The sequence below is a fragment of the Pogona vitticeps genome, chromosome 2, assembly GCF_051106095.1.
Source record: "Pogona vitticeps strain Pit_001003342236 chromosome 2, PviZW2.1, whole genome shotgun sequence".
NCBI classification, from domain to species: Eukaryota; Metazoa; Chordata; class Lepidosauria; order Squamata; family Agamidae; genus Pogona; species Pogona vitticeps.
The window spans coordinates 5958470-5975245 of NC_135784.1; the positions used below are offsets into that span (position 1 = coordinate 5958470).

Consider the following 16776-nt stretch of genomic DNA (forward strand, 5'->3'; position numbering starts at 1 on the left):
TTGGGATCTCTTCTCAGGGTCCCAGCTTTCTGCTTTGGTACACTTTGTTTTCTCAATAAAATGTGTTGGATCACAGCTGACTCGGCTGTGTCCAATCCTCTGCCAGAGATTAGCTTACATTTTCCTAAAATCCTTAAAATTTAGGCCAACAGAACTTTGACTACCAGTTGCCCAGAACTCCAACCGATGTCTCCTGTGCTTAAAGTCAAGGGCTTTTTAATCACAGGAGAGGCAGTCTCCACATGCCACTCGCTAATAAGGTGTTCGCTGACAAGACTTCAAAGCTTCCCATACCCTACATATAAGCAGGCGAAACAATTCCCACCGATTCTCATTTTAATGGTCTCCAATGGTGGAAAGGTAGAAACTTCAATTAATGAGACAAAATCCTGTCGCTTACTGTAGAAAACTGCTATAGAGTTTGGCCCATTGAATCAGTTGGGATTTGATAAATCAACGCACCACAGATTTAAATGGCTTTCCTTTAACTATAAACTACTTTAGCATAATCCCCACTGATTCAGCTACTCTAACTACTCTTAAGTGACAGGTTTTTGGTCATACGGATGGAACAGGAGCAATGACAGACTGACAGGCCATAAAGCCTTTTCTCCCGAGTAAGGACAGGATTTTTAAAGGCTCTTTAAAGGCTGAGATTTGCCTCTCCTGACCAATGTCTGCCAACTGACCTCCTGCACCTATGGACCATGGATATGTTGTTCTGGGTTTGCTACCTTTGTTCCCTAGACAAGCATCTTGAGTCTTTAACAGCAGGATGGTTGCAAGTCCAACAGGTACTGTTCCTCTACTAGTGCTCCTGCATGATGAAAAAAGTTGTACCAGGTGAATTTCTACCTGCCTTCTCTCTACTAAGAGAAAGAAAGATGGTTTCCTAGTTCTTGGTAAGGAAAGAATTGGCTCATGACTCCGTAGCTGGTTGTATTTACAGTGGTGGAGTGTTGCTTTTAAAGACCAGTTAGTCTTTCCTTTGGTGATGCCAATTCAGTGGCTTTTAAAAGATTTTTTAAACTAATAATTAAAACACGTTTGTAAATAATGATATGCAATCTGGTCATGACAAAAATTTGAGATGCCCACGGCAGGTTGAACAACTTCGTCCTCCATCCCCCTTCCACACTAACATATCACGGGAGCTTTCTCTACATTTCAATCCATGCAAAGGCAAGCTTACTCTTGTCCCTTCCAGATAAGGGACAAAGGTATGTATGTATGTAGGTATTTATGTATTGCATTTCTGTCCCACCTATCTAGTAAAAGAGTTCTATTCTGAGCACCTAACAACAATAAAGCAAACAGATATGACAACTGACTCACAACAGTTTGTGGTTTTTCAACTCCAGCAGTTCCTGGATGAGATGGGTTATCTACTGTAGATCTATATCAACCTGGTTCAGGCCTGGTTATGGGTTGGAGGCCACCTCAGTGGATGACCTATACTGGAAACTGGATAAGGGATCTGTGCCCCTGTAGGTTCAGCTGGGCTTCTCTGGGGTTTTGGAGGTGGGTGTCAATAGGATGTGGATGACATCCAACTCTATTTCTCCTTTTCATCTAAATCTGAGGAAATTGTTTAGATTCTAAATCAGTATCTGGTGTCAGTAATGGACTGAAGGGTGAGAGCCTGGTCTCTCAGTTGTTGGAATGATGCAGCTGTGCCACAGAGGCCAAAAGGCAAGTTGCTGAATTGAAAAAGTTCCTTGGCGGTCAAGAAGACTGTTTTATTTCTGTCTTCTTTCTGCAAGGGTATCTGCCAGTAATCCCTGATGAGGTGCAAGGAGGTGGTAATGTGTGCTTCCCATAAACTCTCTAACGTCTTATCCTCTCAGGGCATTAAGATGTCACAGGTTGATGTAAAATTGATAATTGCCATCCCGTTTGGACACTAAGACAGGTTGGCACCTCCATGGGCAATGGGATGACTCTATGACTTTGCGATGGATGACATTGTTCGCCTCCCCATCAATTTCCCGCCATAGCTGTATTGACCTGTTTCTCCCTGGAGCCCTCATTACTACACCTGGGTCAATGTTGATGGCAGAATTCTCCCAGAAGTCAATGAAAATACATCCCAAAATTCTAGCTTTAGTTGAAGCTCTTTGTCAAGGGGACAAATCCTCCCTCGGGGCTATTTGCTTCTGGGATTTCTGCTCTACCAGGACAGCCTCAAGTTCCAGCAAGCCATCTGCTACATTCCCAGATATAGGGAATGGCACTTCCACTCCTTCACCAGATTTACATGAAAGAGTCACAGTGGGTGTGATGACTGGGCATATAATTCATATACTCAATGGGCCCAACACCCTGGATTACCTCAAATGGGTTCTGTCACTGGACAAGGAGCTTTGCTGCGGTGGAGGAGAGCAGACAGACTATTTTTGGTCCCAGTTGGAACTCCTGGGGTTTCAATTTGGTGTTGTAACCATGCTTCTGGGCCAGTTGGAAACTACTGGTAACTCTTCTCACATTCCATGCTGCTTCTGTTTTTTGCACTTAGGTATCTTTCAGGTCAAGTATGCAATTGGTGCTCAGATGAGACCAGGGAATATGGTGTTGGCTTTACGGTTAGAAATACTCTGCTGAGATTCATTGTTCCACTTACTGCAGGAAGTGAAATAATCCTGTCTCTGAAGCTCCTCTCGTCAGCAGGACCGGTCACCCTCATTAGTGCATATGTACCAAAACTGTAATCTACAGCAGGTCAAAGACAAATTCTAGGATAATCTGGCAGCTACTATAAAAAAACCATTGAGAGAAAGCTGCTGTTTTTGTCTTTGCTGGAAGGAAGGTGGAGTACCAGAGGACATGAAGGATGCAAGCATTGTCACACTGTACTGCAAGAAGGCGACAGGGGCAACTACAGTAACTGTCATGGCATCTCTCTTCTCAGCATTGAACGGCAGCTGCTTGCCTTTGTTGTGCTGAAGAGACCCTACGGGCTTGCAGACCGAGTCTATCCAGAATCACAGTGTGGATTTTGTATTGGTATTTTCCCTTCAACAGCTGTAGAAGAAATGTAGGGAACAATGACGACCACTCTTTGTGGACTTCATAAATTTCACAAAGGCCTTTGATTTGGTTATCAGAGACAGTCTTTTTAAAATACTTCCCAAGATTGGATGTCTACCTTGACTCCTTAACATCATCAGGTGTAGTTTTTGATGCCTCAACATCAGATCCCTTTGACATCTGAAGAGGAGTGAAACTGCGCTGTGTCTTCGCACCGACTCTGTTTGGCCAGGATTCTCTACTTCATTAATTAATAAATTGATTTGTCTTTCCTGATAGCACTCACCAACAATTCTATAACCAAATCAAATAATAACAGCGAAAGCGGATATCCTTGTATTCCAGCCTCGGGAAATCTGTTCTGGTCAGTAATAGTGCCATAAATTTTTTCATATATAATTGCAGTGCTATGTGCTAGATCAAAATTTTTCTGTCAGAGAAATGCTGCCCATTCCATGGAATTCAAAAATTCAATGCACTTTACTATTTCTTCTTTCAGTTTACTTTCAGAGGTGGTCAATGGAAAAGCAGATCACGGAGGAGGGTGGCAGCATGTGCTAGATGGGGAGCAAGATCTTCTGGATGCAGGGTAGAGAGGCCTCCTCAATGACAAAATGGTGGAGATTTCCCGAAATGAGATATCTCCAGGTAAAGATCCCTTTGCCTCCTGGGCACAGACTGACTGATATTTCTAACGTGCCACTGTTTATATAAGTGGGCAAACCTTCAAAGAAGGTCATAACAAATTAATCTCAAATAATCCAAGAACCACCAGTGAACCTCATAGCTGTTCTGCAGTACTGGCTATTTATTGGAGACAAAGATTATGGAATGCCATGATTCCCCTCAAGGCCAATGTGGCCAAAGTCACCATCTGCCCCAAATGGTGGCCTTTTCTGCTCCTGTCACCCCTGGTGTCCATCGCAGGCATCTTTTTATTTCCCCATTACTGTCTCAAATGCTTACCTTTCCTATCTAAGTCTCTACACATTTTAAGCACTCCATTTTATGGTCTGGTGTCAATTACTGGTTTTCAACTTTGTGGTTAATTTCTGTGGTTAATTTTGTGACCGCTGAAATAGTTTCTAACCTTTTTACTCAGAAGAGAAAATCTTACATTGAAGGATGAAGTAGAATTCCTGTCTGCCTGTTACAAATCCATTTCTCGATTAATATGGCTAATTAAATTAATGGTCCCTCCTCTTCACTGTTCATAGCAAACCAATATACTTTGTCCAGAAAGTGAATAAGTATCTTGATGTGAAGGCTTCATTGACATGGAAACCTCCAGTCTAATTCTTATTAAGTCTGTCCTATTATTCTTAAAGCATAAAACATAGAAAAATTCTCAACCTATGGTTAAGAAAAGTGCACTATTTAATTTCAAAAAAGCATTTCCGAACAATTAAAAAAACACCACAAACTGATAAGAAAGAGATTGTATTCTAATTAGCTTATAAATGCTCAAATACTAACACACTGACAGGCTGCATTGTAAAACTTCGTCAAGGTTTACTTTCATTCAAAATAATTACATTTCAATCCAAATGTTTTTCACAATAAAAGCCTCAAAAGAAAAATGCTTGGCTGTGTTCTTTCCTATAAAGTCCACGACACTAGGAGCACCTCCTTTGACGTTCAAAGTATTCAAAAAGTTTCTCCCTAGTGTGTGAATCCGATTCATTGGAACCGAGAACCATTTCACATTCCCTAGACTGTTCTGCTCCTTTTGTGAATTTTTAAATGTGAACAAATCTTATGACTTTGAAGTTCTTCCCAGATTCCATGCATTTCTATGATTTTCCGCTGTGCGACTTCTTTATTGCAAACAAAAGAGACGGCTGAAACTGAGACCTTTTACAAATTCCATGTGTTTATATGGTTCCTCCCCAGTGTGGGTTCTTTGATGTGAACACAAGGTCTGCTTTCACTGACGCTCTTTCGACACTCCATGAATGTAAATGGCTTCTTCACAGTGTGAATTATTTCATGTTTATGAAGATTACTCTGGTCACTGAAGCTCTTTCCACATTCCATGCATTTAAATGGTTTCTCCCCAGTGTGAGTTCTTTGATGTGTTCTAAGCCTACAGCTTACACTGAAGCTCTTTCCACATTCCATGCATTTAAATGGTTTCTCCCCAGTGTGAATTCTTTGATGTGTTCTAAGCGTACTGCTTACACTGAAGCTCTTTCCACATTCCATGCATTTATATGGTTTCTCCCCAGTGTGGATTCTTTCATGTTTACGAAGGCTACTGCTCTCACTGAAGATCTTTCCACATTCCATGCATTTATATGGTTTCTCCCCAGTGTGAATTCTTAGATGTGAACTAAAGTGCCTGTAATCACTGAAGATCTTTCCACATACCATGCATTCATATGGTTTCTCCCCAGTGTGAATTCTTAGATGTGTACTCAGGGATATTCTGTGACTGAAGCTCTTTCCACATTCCATGCATTCATATGGTTTCTCCCCAGTGTGAGTTCTTTGATGAGAACTCAGGTTAGAGCTGTTACTGAAGCTTTTTCCACATTCCATGCATTTATATGGTTTCTCACCTGTGTGAATTCTTAGATGTAAAGTCAACTGACTGCTACGACTGAAGCACTTCCGACATTCCGTGCATTTATATGGTTTCTCCCCTGTGTGAATTCTTAGGTGTAAACTAAAGGGACTGCTCTCACCAAAGGTCTTTCCACATTCCATGCATTTATATGGTTTCTCCCCAGTATGAATTCTTAGATGTGAACTCAGGGATATTCTGTAACTGAAGCTCTTTCCACATTCCATGCATTTATATGGCTTCTCCCCAGTGTGAGTACTTTCATGTTTACGAAGGCTACTGCTCTCAGTGAAACTCTTTCCACATTCCATGCACTTATATGGCTTCTCCCCAGTGTGAATTCTTTCATGTTTATGAAGGCTATTGCTCTCAGTGAAGCTCTTTCCACATTCCATGCATTTATATGGCTTATCCCCAGTGTGAATTCTTTCATGTTTATGAAAGCTACTGCTCTCAGTGAAGCTCTTTCCACATTCCATGCAATTATATGGTTTCTCTCCAGTGTGAGTTCTTTGATGGGAACTCAGGTGAGCTCTCTGTCTGAAGCTCTTTCCACATTCCATGCAATTATATGGTTTCTCTCCAGTGTGAGTTCTTTGATGGGAACTCAAGTGAGCTCTCTGACTGAAGCTCTTTCCACATTCCATGCAATTATATGGTTTTTCCCCAGTATGCGTTCTTTGATGAGTACTGAGGCTACTTCTCTGACTGAAACTCTTTCCACACTGTAGGCAATTGTATTGTCTCTCACCACTCAGTGGTTTGTCACATGAAATACAATCACTGTGCATCATGATGCTCTTTCCTTTTTCTATACATTGACTTCGTTTCTACTCCAGGAGGACTGTGTCAAGTCTATTGTTATCTGAGGCACCTTTGAATGTTTATCTGCTCAGGGAAACGTTTGTCCTTTCTTTTGATTATTTCAGCTCATCAGAAGTGCATCAACATCCATAGCAGGAGAAGCTGGAGTTTTCTTTATCTCTTTTTTCCTGGCTTCCATTCTCCCCTTTTCTTCCTTTTAAGTGAGTAGAATGTTTTTGGTGCTCCACACTTTGGTTTTCTTTTCAATGAAATAATGACTGGCTCCATAGAATTCCCGTTGTCTTCTTCATCACCTTATAGAGAAAAAAAGAGATAAAAAAGGAGTGCAATGTAAAAAACAAACACCTTATTTGTTTGGAGAAGTTCAAATCACCAGGGCCAGATTAAGTGCATCCAAGGACATTGAAGGAACTGGCTGAAAAAATTTCAGAACCACTGTCTTGTCCAAGTTCCAAGTTTAAGTTTATTGTATTAGCTAAAAGTCGTCACAATTGTTTAAAATACAAATATTATTGAATAAAATCAGAATGAAAACGCGGAGATATAAAATAATAAGAGACTGTTCATATCTGGGAGTCTCCAGCACAATTGATTGCAATGGCTCTCAGGGAATTAGCGCGAATGTTTCTGGCCGCTTTTGCTAACAGTGCTGTTCTGTAAGTGATATATGGGTCACAATCCAAAAGCAACCTGACCACCTTTGTCTGGGGGCTTTCGTCCTGTAGAGCAGCCAAAATGTTACCCAGGAATTTTTTTCTGGGGTTTTGATAGAGCTGGCAATTAAGTAAATAGTGGACAACATCCTCTATCTCACCTGCTCCACAAATACAGAGCCTCAAATGCTTAGGTACATTCATGTACCTGCTGTCTAAGACAGCAGTTGGCATGGTTTGATAACGGAGTTCTGTGAATGCGGTTCTCAAGGATGGAAAAGTAAGTGTTTGTAAATATTGTGCCCTTGAGTGGTTTGTTTTCAGCAGATGGTACCACTGAGAGAAATTTGAAGAGTGGATTGAGGATAAGTCCTGGTCGTTATCCAATTTGTAGAGCCAGTTCCTCAACATTCTTTTAACACCAGAAAAAACAAAAATATCTGTAGAGAGGGATATAGATTTTAGTAGGGCTTGAACTGAGGTTGCCCAGCCGCCACTCTTCCATTGCTCTACCATGCAATGTTTAGGTAGACAGTGGTCGGGCATATCCATCACCCTCTTATAATAACAGAGTATAGCTAGCGTTGCCCTAGCTTTAATGGACACCATACCTGTCTCTGTTCTGAGAAAAGCTGCTGGGGTCCCCTGGGGTACCACGAGGATGTGTCTCAGAAATTTGTTTTGTCCTACTTCAAGATGGTGTAGGTTCTGATTTACACCCCAGATCTCAATTCCATAGAGTATTTGAGAGATGACCCTCCCTGAAAAAACTTTTAAAGCTGGTGTTACAAGTTTACCACCTTTGAGATGGAAAAATTTGACCAGAGCATGGCTAGATTTCTGAGCCGATATTTTCGTGCTCTGTTTCTGGGATTTCCAGCAGTTTTTCTCATCAAAATGCACTCCTAGGTACTTAAAGGTCTGGACTTGTTCTATTTTGTTTTCACCTATAGTCCAGCTAAATTTTTTTGGGGGGGGGTGCTTTCCAAAAATCATCACTTTAGATTTTGTGTAATTTATTTTTAGTTGCTCTAGGTGGCTGAACTCTTGGAGTTTATTTAAGCTTCTCTTCAGTCCCTTTTTGTTCATAGATAATAATACAATGTCATCAGCATATATAAGGCTTGCAATCTTATAATTTCCAATTGAGGGGGGGGAAGTGATCTGGATGGTTTAAAGCTGATACAATGTTGTTAATATAAAAGTTAAAAAGTAGGGGTGCGAGTAAGCACCCTTGTTTTACCCCTTTGTTAGTATGAATTTCCTCTGTCAGCCTTCCATCTGTGCTAATCCTTACCCTCAACGTTGTGCTGGAGTATAGTTCTTGTATTAGGGTTAGGAGTCTCTTATCGATGTTGGTTTCTGTGAGCTTGTCCCACAGGTGGTTTCTGGTGATTGTGTCAAATGCAGAGGAGAAGTCAATAAAAGCTGTGAACAGCCATTTGAATGGCCTGGTGGTGTATTTGCATACTAGATGATGTAGCACGTAGATTTGATCTACTGTGCTATGGCCCTTCCTAAAACCTGCTTGTTCCTGGTGAAGGATATTATTTTCCTCCATCCATTTAGCCAGCTTCTGATGAAGAAGTCGGGTATAGAGCTTGGAGCTGATATCCAATAAGCTGATTGGGTGGTAGTTCTGGGGGATGGATTTATCACCTTTTTTATAAATTGGGAAAATTATGCTCTGCCTCCACCCCTTGGGAAAGATTCCTGTAGCATTAATGTAGGAGAAGAGCTGTGCTAAGACTGGGGCCCACCATTCCGGGTTGTTCAAATCACCAGGGCCAGATTAAGTGCATCCAAGGACATTGAAGGAACTGGCTGAAGAAATTTCAGAACAACTGTCTTGTCAGCATGAGAGGTGGGTGAAGAGCCAGATTGGTGGAGGAGAGCTGACCCTGTCCCTCTCTTCAAAAAGGGGAACCCAGGAACTGAAAATCAGTCAGTCTGACATCCATCTCTAGGAACGTTCTTGAGCAGATTACAGAGCAGACACTCTGCAAGCAGATTCAAAACAATGCAGTAAGAACTAAAAGCTAACGCTGAAAGACTGAACAAATTGGGCATGTTTGGCTCTGAGAAAAGGAGTCTGGGGGGAGAGACGTGATTTTTCTAATCATTTTTTCCTATGTGGTAGACAGGTGCTACTTTGTATTGGTCTGGTCTCTGTGGTTTGTTATTTGTTTTCTTTTGTTACGTTATGTCTAATTATTTTTACTCACTTGATCTTAATTTCTATTGGTGTTAAGTAATTGGAGAACTCCTCTTCAACCTTTGATGGGATGGCTTCCAGCACGAAAGCTAGTCCGTGTTGATCTAAGGACAAAATCATCCAAAGCTGGCATTTTGTCAAGCGACAGAAATGACAGTCAAACGCATGGAATCTAAGGGGGTGAGAGAAAACCTTGGGGTGGATGTTTTTCTAAGAACGTAACAGGAGGTTCATAGACAGCGGTACCGTTGCTAACATCCAGAAAATCATGGGAACCGAATGATGCACTCATGACAGACAGTTTAATTTCTCGGGACTTAGTCCATTGAATTTCTGAACAGGAAGGACATTTAGGGTCCTGCTGACGTTCTGGATTAACATCTCATTTGAATCTCCATTTTATACTTTGGATTAGACTCCCACAACATACAGTGGGGTCTTGACTTGAGAACTTAATCCGTATTGGAAGGCGGTTCTCAAATCAAAAAGTTCTCAGGTCAAATCTGCATTTCCCATAGGAATGCATTGAAAACCATTTGATCCGTATCTGCTCTTTTCTGTCCATAGAAACTAATGGGAAGCTGCTATTCCGCCTTCGACCACTAGAGGGGGATATTTTGTTTCTTTTTTTCTTAGGTCAAGAAAGGTTCAGGGAAGGCAGGAAAAATACAGTCCAGGCAGTACAGTACCAGGCAGTCTGAAGACTGTCTCCCAATCCACTCTCTAAACGCTGGGAGGAGTGAGGAAGCAGACAGGCACCCTTTTCACTGGCCAACAGTTAACTGAAAGTTCACATTTTGCACTTTCCCTGCCTCCCACGTGGGTTTTTTTCAGTTCTTAACTGAAATCTAAGTACTTAAGTCAAGTCAATATTTTCCTATGAGAGCGGTTCTTAAGTCAAAATGTTCTTAACTCGAGCCGTTCTTAAGTCAAGACCGCACTGTAATGCCAATACTATCATCACTTACATAAATTGATGAAGGCTCAGAAGATGTTCGGACTGAAGCCCTACCATCATTACCATATGTACTCAGGTCAAGATTTATAGGGCATTTTCTTTTAACAACATAATGAAACTTTTACTTTTTTTAGTGTACTGAAAATTTTCCCACTGGGATTTCTTGATACACTGCTTCTCATGGAAAAGGAAGGTGAGATATTCTGGTTTGGATGTATTTGAAACATCATGTGGGCATGAATGAGTGACTATCTCAAGAAGACAAGATAAAGGAAGTGAAGTTAATCCATCCTCTACCACTAGGGGGAGATTTTTTCTTCTTTAATCTACCACAGTGGTACCTTGACTTACGAACATCCTTATGAGCATTTTGACTTATTTTATTTATATTATTTTATTAATTTTATTTGTATCCTGCCTATCTAGTCAATTAAGACCACTCTAGGCGGCTCCGGTCACAACTTTTTGCTTCGACTTGCGAACGGAGCTTCCACTTACGAACAGAAACAGGCAGTGGAAAAAAGCGGGCAGTTCAGATTTCTAACTGTAGGTGGCGCCGAGGCTGCTTCTTTGTGATGTAGCTCTTTCGGCAGTTATAGGGTGTGTCACAGTTGGAGGCTTGGGAGAGCTTCCGGCTTCGGAGTGAGCCTGTGTGTGTGTCTGCAGGGAGGTAAGCTGTTGTTTTCTCCTTCTAAAAATGTTCTGAGTGGGTTTTGGTGGCTCTTCTTTGGAGTGTGTGTATGTGTCTGCAGGGAGGGTTTGTTTCTGTGCTCTGCTTTGGAGCGAACATGTGTGTGTGTCTGCATTTTTGGAGTTTTTTTCCTTCTTAAACCTCAGCAACGGAGGTGGCTCTATTGTTTTTTGAGTTTTTACTAAAGCTTCAGCAATGGAGAACCTTCCGATTGGGCTTGCTGTGCTCTTTTAATTTTTTGTGGTTAATTTTTTCCTCTGGGCAGCGGTGGGATGGCATTGTTGCTGACTGGAATGAGGGAAGCTTCGGAGGAGCAGGAGGCGGGCAGGCAGGCGAGCGCTTCCCGGTTTACAGCATGCCAGCCAACACAGACCCTTGCAGAAAATATTCTGATTTTAAAACAAAAAAACTTTGGAGTCACATTTTAATCCCACACATTTTAAAACAAAAGAGAGGTCACAGTACACAAACCCTAGGAGCCACAGAATGCAAAAATAAATAATTTTTTCATTTTAAAATTAAAGTCTCATTTTCACATTAAATTTTAATTTAATATTACAGTCTGGGGTAATTTCATATTTTAAATACACTGCAAGACCCATCAGAACACATAAACATAAACATCCCTAGCCCAAACCCAGGCTGCAAAAATCCTGTACAGTAAATACAGTGTACTCACCCAGAACAGGCAGTATGATTTAAAAAAGAAAGTCACAAATGCAAAAAGCAAAAATTATTTTTAACCCCCCCCCCAAAAAAACAACAACAACAGTATGCACAGTACAGTACCAGGCAGTCTGAAGTTATCCACACTCTCTGACCGCTGGGGCAAACGAGGTACAGAGAAGCAGCCTCTTTGCTGGCCAGCAGTTAACTGAAAGTTCAAATTACCCGCTTTCCCTGCCTCCCCTGTGTTTTTGTCCCGGTCATAAGTCAAAGCCCTGGTCAAAAGTTGAAGCAAAATTTTGCAACAGGAGCTGTTCGTAAGTCGAAATGGTCGTAAGTAAGGGCGTTCCTAAGTCGAGGCACCACTGTACCTCAAGAGGTGGTGAACTAGCCCTGGAGGCACTCAAGAGAAAACCAGACAACCATGTGGCAGATATCCTTTGATTTGTAGACCTACGTTGAGCAGGGAGGTGGCCTCGACGGCCTAAGAGGCCCCTTCCGACTTCGTGATTCTGGGGCTCTCTTCCACCTTTCCCTCTGAAAAAGAACTCCCACAGGCAGGAGCGGCTTGGAAGGAGAAATTCGGGAGAGCCCCACACCATGCTGCATCACACCTCCTGCAGTTATCATAGGCTTGAGTCAAGCAGGATTGGGAACTAAAGTAATAATAACACTCTACGCATGTTCAGAGAGGCAGCATGGTAGATAACCAAACAGGGACTCCTGCAACCTGGGCTCAAAGCACCACTTGGCTCAGGAAACTCACCGGTCATGTGCGTGCTTCTGGGGATTTCCTTTGGCCAACCGAAGGCCTCTCCCCCTGCCCACCCGGGTTGGTGGGAAGTCACTTCAGATGCTATGAAATGAAGCGGAAAGCACAGAATGAAAGTGAATGGAGGAAGAGTGGCTACGGGAGACCTGGGGGTGGCAACCCCATCCCCAAAGGCTCCCGGCGATGGGGCTCAAATTCTCCCACATCCTTATCCAATCTGCACAAGAAACGGCATTCTGCTGACAGGAGAGTAGGAGGAGGATCCAGAGAAAAACAAAGTAGAGGCCTCACCCCCCCTTGCAAGGCCATAACGCATTGCAGACCAAGCAGGAGGGGGGGGCAATCACGACTGCGTGGGGCAAGGCTCTTTTTCTGGGTATTTTCAAAATATATCTCATTGCAACCCCTTGCACCCCTTTAGCCCCCCCCACCCTGGTTCTGCATCCCCCATTGCTCACTCGTGAGGAAATCACCCCTCCCGCCCTTTCAAATCTGCCCACCTGTTCCCTCCTTTCATAGCTTTTGGTTTTCCTGTTTTCCAGAACAGAAAGAGGGGTGGGGGAGGGGTGTGGAAGGGGCGGAGCCTCACCCTCAGGAGGTCATCAAAAAGGGCGACCAATGCTGTTTCCGTGCCATGACACAGCCTGAAGCCCAACTGGAATGGATCCAGAAGAGTCTGTAGTCAGCCACCACCCTCTCGACTACCTTGCTAAGAAACATTGGTGACGGGTCTATAATTACCAATATCGTCCGCCGCCAAGCTTGGTTTCTTCATAATGGGCCTAACGAGTGTCTCCTTGAGGACATCTCAGCTCAATCTACTGTTTTCAAATAGGGCGTAAGATCCCAGCAGATGGCCTCCACTTTTGATTTTTTTAAAAGGCTGCAAATTGGTCAGGTGACATGCTAGTGGGAGGCCAATCACTATGACCAACTCCGGATAGATCACGAACCGTAAGGAAAAGTTCCACCTGCTGGTTGGAGGCTTCACTTTCCAGACAGCGAAGTAATTTTACTAGCAGCCTTCACCTTAGATTGGTAGAGTTAGTCGTGATCCTGACAGCTATTTAATTATTTTCCATCGGGTTTCACCTGCATATGCACTCTAGCCTTCTCCTATTTCGCTTCATTGATTGGAGCTCTGGATTAAACCAGGGTGAAGGGTGATCTCTGCGACAGAGAGGGCATTTAGCTGCGATCATATCAACAGCCCTGGTTGCAGCGGCCAGCCAGCTATCAACCACAGCCTTGACAGGAGAGCCATTCAAATCAGCCATAATCCCTCTCATGGTGTCCTGGAGTCCTATAGGATCCAATAACCTTCAAGGGTGAACCATTAAAACAGGTCCTTGGTCCCTGCAGGGAGGGAAAGCCACTGCAAGATTGCATTTAATTAGGCAATGATCCAACCATGACAAGGGGACAGGCACTAGGTCAGTCACCATCAAAGCACACTCACTCTGCTCAGTGGGTGTGTGGCCACCCACGTGGGTAGGGCCGTTGACATGTCAGAACATGTCCAAGGAGGCCATGGTCTCCAAGAACTCAAGAGCTGGACTGGAAACTTCCACCTTCACATGCACATTGAAGTCACCAAAGATCAAAAGACTGGTGGACCCCAACAGTGCCAGGGAGACGAAATGACTGGGTTGCAGGGAGCGCAGTAACCGTATACCATCCCTGGCCCCAATCGAAATGTGGAGGGCCTCTAGACCCGGTGTCATCAGAGCAGAGCACCTAGCAACCTGAAGGGTGTTTTTTTAACTCCTCCACCCCACCCCTCCAGTCTACCCTGGTGTTGGACTGCATAACTGGGGGAGGGCAGGCAAGAGTCAGGGGGACGCTCCCTTCCCTGCCCATCCATGTTTTGGTTATGCATGCCAGACCTGCATCCTCCTCCAGAATCAGATCTTGTATAATCTGGGACTTGTTTGATACAGATCTGGAATTCAACAACACCAGGTTTAGAGTGGAGGGCTGGCTGAGTTGAGTACCTCGCGTCTGGCAGGAGGTCACAGTGCCAGAACAGTGAACATATTTCAGGCATCTGTTCACCCTTCCTCTGGAATGAATGGCAACAGCACCTTCACCGTATCTCCCTCTGCCAGAAATCACTCTGATGTTAAAAAGTCATCCTCTGGGGGAAGGGCAAGACTTCCACTCTATGCCAACCAAGAAAGAAAAAAGAAACCAAAAGATTTAACAACTGAAGAGTAGCTGATAATTAGTAACAGAATTAACAATCAAATAAATGATCAAACAAAATAAACAAAATGTAACATAATAAATGCAATACAGATTAATCAGACATCAGCAAGAATATAAACAAATTAACAATTAACACTATAACTCATATAGAATTATGCAAAAAGAAAACAATTTAAGAAAAACTAAACAAAATAAAAATAAAAAAGAGCATAGGCAAAAGGTCTCCCTATCACCCCTCCCTCCCCATTGCACTTAGATAACAGAGACTTTACCTCCTCCAGCCAGCCAGAACAAAAGGTGTAATTGAATAGGATTACTGGGTTTAATGTCTATCTTCCTCTCGGTATTTTTTTTTAATAACACAAACAGACATACAAAACAAACACAAACATATATACAGGGATATAATTTCCATATATCCATCTGGTACAGTGGGGTCTCGACTTACGAACGGCTCGACATACGAATGTTTCGACTTACGAACTGCTCTCATAGGAATATATGGACTCGACTTACGAACTTAGATTCGAGTTACGAAGTCTTTTTTTCCTTTTTTAAAAAGCTAAGTCATCTTAGGTTAAAAGGAAAAAAGAAAAATATATATCCCCCTCTAGTGGCAGAAGGCAGAATAGCAGCTTCCCATTAGTTTCTATGGACGAAAAGAGCAGATACGGATTAAATGGTTTTCAATGCATTCCTATGGGAAATGCAGATTCGACTTAAGAACTTTTCGACCTGAGAACTGCCTTCCAATACAGATTAAGTTCGTAAGTCGAGACCCCACTGTATATAATTCTGACTACGTAAACCATATTACCCTACTAACATATTTAGGCCATATCTATCTAGTATATAATTCTGACTACATGCACCATATTACCCTACTAACATATTTAGACCATTACTGTATTAAGATCAAAATGTGACTTCCTAGCTTTATAATGATTACCATACATACATTATCTAAAATGTAAACTTAGACCTACAGTGGTGCCTCGTACAACGAGCACCCCGTAGAGCGATGAATTCACTCTACAGGGATGTTTTTCCGATCGCTAATGAGATCGCAGAGCGACGGCCCCAATGGGCGAAAATCACAGAGCGAAGGTCGGTAAGCAGTTCGCTTACTGACCTTCGCTTTGCGACCTGCCGATCAGTTGTTCCACGGCTTCAAAATGGCCGCGTGCAGTGTTTTTGCGCCCTCGTTAAGCGAGGGGAGGGCGTGAAAATGGCTGCCAGCCATAGAGGAACATCGCTGTACAGTGAGTAAATCAGCCGATTGGAACGCATTAAACTAAGTTTAATGCATTCCAATGGCTTTTTTCTTTCCGTACAGCGATGTTTCACACAGCGAGGGTTAATCCGGAACGGATTAACCTCGCTGTGCGAGGCACCACTGTATATTGATCTTATATTCAAACAATTCTTAACTACACAATGATTCATATATTATTTAGTGTCTTTATATTTCTGTCTTAGCATCAATAACTTCTAAACAATTATAATCAAAAGACCTTTGAGTAGAGTGGATGGCATATAAGTTAAATAAATAAATATATAAATAAGATACTTATTTTAATTTAAATGTTATATGCATTTATCAAAGATTTAAAATATTCAGCAAGTAACTTCCAATTTTTGTTATACAGTATTTCTCTGCTCCATGTATAGATCAGGGACTTCAGATTACCTATAGCCTTGTAAATCTAGAATTCATTTCTTGCATTCTTTTCACCAGCTTTGAAGTGCCATCTATGAAATCTCTATCAATTCTTTCACCTGTGTACCCACCTATCCAATACTCATCATAAACATTTCTAATTTCATCTTTAAGATTACTTATCCCTCAAAAAACTCCAAGCCAGGACAATGTCATGAGTGCAGCCGATGATCTGGAACCTGAAGGGTTAACTGTAGCTGAGGAGAATGCTGAGCAATTAGAAATACAAACACCTGAATTGCCTCCAGATTCTCCTCCCCCAGTAGACAGGCTGAGGGCCAGGCTTTGGGGAAGACTCATGCCAAAAAGGTCAGAAATTCGCTTGAAGGCTGCCCGCAGAAAGATCCGATCAATTAGCCCTGAGTTCTGACAGGATGAAAAGGCTTCCAACAGTTCAAGGAGCTGTTTTACTAAATAAACAGCTCTCAGATGGCTGAAAATCCGTGGAAGCAACAAGTCAAACCTCTGGCTTGCA

General features: G+C 42.5%; 1 protein-coding gene across 1 annotated transcript in view; it reads right to left on the minus strand.

The window, feature by feature from the left end:
- Window positions 1-16776, minus strand: part of LOC110070607 (uncharacterized) — a 94102-nt gene that overhangs the window by 40546 nt on the left and 36780 nt on the right. Inside the window, 1 exon segment of the mRNA XM_078386432.1 lies at window positions 4888-6711. Within this exon segment, the coding sequence (XP_078242558.1) occupies window positions 4888-6387 (1500 nt within the window). The 5' untranslated portion in view covers window positions 6388-6711.